General features: G+C 46.0%; 1 protein-coding gene across 1 annotated transcript; it reads left to right on the top strand.

Annotated features, from left to right (window-relative positions):
* Positions 1-1806: 1806 nt before the first annotated feature.
* BJ212DRAFT_1583350 (uncharacterized protein) lies at positions 1807-2979 on the top strand. The gene is made up of 6 exons (XM_041342325.1): positions 1807-2341; positions 2393-2409; positions 2467-2478; positions 2534-2596; positions 2658-2666; positions 2728-2979. The coding sequence occupies exons 1-4, from the start codon at positions 2263-2265 to the stop codon at positions 2594-2596; spliced, it is 171 nt and encodes a 56-aa protein (XP_041184829.1). The 5' UTR covers positions 1807-2262; the 3' UTR covers positions 2658-2666; positions 2728-2979.
* Positions 2980-4922: the final 1943 nt, after the last annotated feature.

Below are 4922 nucleotides of genomic sequence, written 5' to 3'. Positions count from 1 at the left end.
GTTCGATATCTTGGCTTGTCTTCTCCTGGAGAGCTGTCGGAGTTTGGCATTGTATCTGCGGGCGACCTTGCTGATTTAATTTCAAGAGTAAGCACTGGTCATCAGACCATTTAGGCATCGCATGCTTAGTACCTGGCAGTTTGTGACGAATACTTTCGCATTAACTTCACCCTCATTGACACCAGTGGGGGTGTCGGTCTCGCCACTTGTTGCACTTTTCAACCATTCTTGTGATCCCGGTGCAGTCATAGTTTTTCCTCGGTCTTCTCGAAATCCTGCGGAGGAGCCGCAGATGCAAGTCATTGCTCTCAGAGACATTTCACCCAATGAGGAGGCGAGTATAAACCACTTTCTCGAAGCGCTTTCACTAACCAGCGATTACTATCAGATTTTGACCTCCTATATCGACACCACCCTACCTCGTTCTCTAAGGCAGGCTGCGTTGGAGGAGACGTATGACTTCACATGCCAGTGTGAGCTATGTCACGACGGCAACAAAATAGATCCTCGTGAATCTATATGGTGTCCAAAGTCGTGTGGAGGGATGTGTCCTGCTCCTAGTGATGGTGAGGACAGTCGGAGCTTTACTTGAAATCTTGGTCGTTCATACACTGGATTCCTAACAGAAAATGAGACATATCAATGCGAGAAATGTCATGCAGTTGTGGCTACACCTGGATTTATCATGGACGCGCTTCGTATTGGACAAGAAGCATTGGCGAAGGCAACTTCCATTCAAAACACGGGTTCGTCCTCCATGTTGCGCAGGAAAGATATTTATATTTCTTTACAGATCATGATAAGGCCTTACAACTGACGACCAACATTATTCCGATACTTGTGTCTGCCGGCCTGACGCCATCCTGTCACCCGCTATTGGCCTTGATAGGACTCCATAAATCATTTCTCTTGTCTTCGTTGTCGGCAAACATAGCACAAGAACTGCTAGACGAGACAATCCGTACTGCAGCTAAGCACTATATGGGGCTATCTGCCATTCTCTGTGATGGCCACCCTGTGCGTGCCGTCGCCCTCGCGGAGTTCGGGAAGCTTTTGGCCGTTGATGAACCCCATCCTGTCACGTCACTACCCACGAACATCGCGTTCCCACCATCCGGCCCTCCACGACTCAAAGCTGCATACGAAACACTAGTACGTGCGAGACACGAACTGATTATTGGTTTTGGCAGAAACAACGACGGCGGTGAGCTCGGAAGAAATATTCGCGAAACAGTGGTGTCGTTGGAGAAAGAGCTTGGGGTGTGGACACAAGGCATACACAACACTCTTCAAAACTCGCTAGACTCCTTACGGAAATGAATAACAATCGAGTGCGCTTTGATTTCATATTGGTGCCTGTTAATGCGGGTCAATGTGCTCTCTAATAATTAGTCCCTAGAGGCCCTTAGCTGGATCCACAATAGCAACGTCATGATGAGTAGCGAAGCGTCACTCAACGATTTCGAGGAGGACTGTAGACTGTTCGGTACTATGTGAGCTCTGCAACGCCCGTTTCGAATGAACTGCAAAAACACAACTGAGGCACTCAATTTTACATCAGTTCATTTTACTTGCCATCAAAACCTATATTGCTCGTCAAGAAAATAAACTGGACGAAATAAATTGTAAATTGAGTAGGACTGCTATTTTGAGATTGCTACGAGGCCATACTTTATGTGACCCCTTGCCACGGATTCATCATGATGTCGTCATTATGGATCAATGAACGATTCAGAGTCGTTTCTGAACATCAATAAATAAAATTGTTATCAAGTAGGGCTGTTATTGACTTTTTGATGTCATACCGCGTCGTTAGGTGCTTCCACAGCAGATATTAGGGAGTGCCTAACGATGCGGTACGACATCAAAGAGCTTAAACAACATCCATACTATCCCTCCTCAATAACAACTTTATTGGTCTGTGATAGCAACGTCATGATGAATCCGTGGCAAGGGGTTAACTAGCGTCGGATCGAGCATGGCCCGTGTAGCAATCTCAAAATATTATTGTCTCCTATGACATTGAAAGGTAAAATAACACCGGAGCTGAAATTTCTTGTTGATTCCACCGTGCACGTGTTCATTGACAGCCAGATAACATTGATTAGGTTTCCAACAGTTCCCCGGAACGTTTCATGGAAGAACACTTAAATTGCACACATTTTGGAGCTTGTATGCTTCTCAAGAACACCCACTTCAGCAGCATCGTCACAGATTAGACAGCGCCAACAGCTCTCAACAGATATAGATCTACTCACCGTCATGTCCACTCGCTTCTCCTCTTCTTTCCTCTATATTCTACTTGCCTTGACAGCTTTTGTCGCTACAAGCTGTGCATTCAGTGAGGCTGACTTCGTATAAAATCTAATCCTGTTGACTCACGATAAATTAGCAACCTTCAACTATAATGTAAGTGCCTAGTACCAAACCTCGTTATATTGTTAACCTCAGATGTAATGCACCCAGTACTATCCTCGCGTAAGCCTTGTATCAAATCCATGAATTGGCCTCGCGATATTAATATTGTACGCAGGGCGAGACCGCTACAGTTCAAAATACTATTGCCGAGGTGGCTCGCGAGACCCCAGCTGTCTAGGTAAGGTTTCGATGCTTTATGTCTGACCTCGTCATATTGAACTCAGATGCGATACATCCAGGTGCTTCGTGTAAGCCTTGCTTCGCCTCAAACCCATTGCATTAGCCTTACGGCGTTGATTTTGTACACAGGCCAAAAGCTTACAACTACTGGTGGTGTGAACTAGACCGAACTGACTTTCCACTTCGTTTGTCGAACTTTACACCAGTGATGTGACAGGCACACTCGATTATTCCGAAAGTTTTGACTCATGTGTTTGTCATAGTAGAAATGTTGAAATTCGTTTATATCAGTTTGACAGTTTCGAGTTTTGTACGCCTCTGAACAACTTCTTCCAAACATCTACATATTGTAAGCAGATGTAGTCTATCTATATAAGTGCCAGTGATATTCCTGCCTCCGTTTTCACTTTCGGCGGTAGAGCTGCACCGGCCGATGACGGAGTTCTCAGTTCATTTCATCAATGCTCGCCTGATTACCACAGTGGCAGGTGATGAAACCGCTCTCGAGCTGTATTGCGTCGACGTCTATCGCTTTTTATGATATAGAGACAAGTTGTTAGCCATCATTACTCGCAGATCCCGAGGAATGTATACAGCGTGCCTTCCTATCATCGCGCAACATGTTCATGGACGATTTCAACGACATTGTGCTCGAAGCACTGCCAGGGGATTATGGTAAGAATATTCCGATGTCTGTTCGCACATGCTAATGCGAAAAACAATAGAATATTACTTCAGTTCAGACGTACCAAAGGAAAGGCTCCCTCACAAACGCCGCAATGCTGACCCATCCGAGTACCCCTCCGCATCGGCTAGACCTCAAAGTTAACGCAATATGTTAGTGGGGGTTAGTACGAAATGCGTGCCTCCGAATCACTGCTCTGCGCAGACGCTTCGTCGAAATGCAAATTCCACACACGGGCGGAGTCCATTGCCTTCCTTGCATCACATTCTCCTTTAATCCCGCGTGCTCAACCGAAAACAATTTCCGCTGCAGCCTGCATATGCAACGACGTTCAAAGGCTCGCAAAGTCTCACTCTCTGGCGTGCAGAACTTGACCTTCGCACTGATGCATTTGCATATGATCAACTGTACACGGCACTGTCGAGAGTTCGAAATCGTCGCGACATTCGAACAATGTGGTCACCCACAAATGAGGAAAGGGATACCGTGAATGTATTTCTCTTCGTTACTACTGTAAAGATCTGTGTGAGCAAGAAAATAAAAGGCCTAACCGTCCGCAGGCGAGCGGATCGCTTGTAAGTAAGTATTTACCGAGCCGATCCCATCCATCGTTGGTACGGGCTAGCCCATATCCTCCCACTTGACTTCGCGTTATGATTGCATCTCTGTCTTGTGCTCTGCCCACACAGAACCCCTCTGGTTCTCCTTAATGTATGCATAAACCTGTGACCAATCTCGACATATATGCGTCACACCCAAACCGTCTGAGCCTATCATCGATCCATCAATGTAGACTGGATCAAGGGTAGTATCAGAATTGCAAAGAATGGCCTGTCGCAAGAAGTTAAGGCAGTGCCCACTATGGTCATTGGGCCCGTTAATAAGGGCTAGCCGGATCATTTGTAGACAATGAATCTGGTGAAACATCGAGACACCAAACAGTCGCCCTAATAGAATATGGGAACGGCAAGCGTCTGACTCATGTATTGGCAAAAATGGGGTGAATGATTACTTACCATTTGGTCCCAGACGCACGAATCCGTGGCCTTCTGGGAAATGATCGAGCAAATTCCACTCCGACCAGGCTGTGAGCCCTGATGTACTGTAATACTTTGAGTCTTCAAACGTCAATGCGGCGATTTCCAAGTCAAGGGGTAATTCGATCGGATGATCATCACCAATGTAAGCTGCATCAAATATGCTGAGATGAACTCGTGTGGCTGTTTGTAAAGACAACCCTGACATACTGTACTGTCTATCATCGACAGACTTGTGTTGCAAGCGCAGCATGGCGAAGATGTTTAAAATGATGCTAATGACGAAAGCACTAGTCCCAAATACGCGCAGCACGTCTGACAGTCGAAGTTTGAAGCTGTGAAGCATTGAGTTTGTCGCTGGACGTGCTCTAAGAGAAAAGTTCAGGTCACTGAATATACATATGCTGCAGAAGACAGCTATTAGTATTACATGCTCAACTTACCAGAAACTACTAGTATTGAGAACTATAGCTTGAGCCGTTGCTGGCAGGCGCGAAAAATAGCGTGTCACAAGTCGGGTTGCTTTACTTTATGGTACGTGTCAGCAGAACCCTTCTGTGTGAGTTGTACTTGGTTGAAAAAACTGCCGGACCTTCGACAAC

This window comes from Suillus subaureus (genome assembly GCF_016647635.1).
Source record: "Suillus subaureus strain MN1 chromosome Unknown BJ212scaffold_577, whole genome shotgun sequence".
In the NCBI taxonomy this organism is placed as follows: domain Eukaryota; kingdom Fungi; phylum Basidiomycota; class Agaricomycetes; order Boletales; family Suillaceae; genus Suillus; species Suillus subaureus.
This window is presented reverse-complemented; position numbering and strand designations above follow the sequence as displayed.

What these genes read in the sequence shown, in the direction of transcription:
- BJ212DRAFT_1583350 (XM_041342325.1), top strand. Translation starts at nt 2,263, where the DNA reads ATGTCCACTCGCTTCTCCTCTTCTTTCCTCTATATTCTACTTGCCTTG.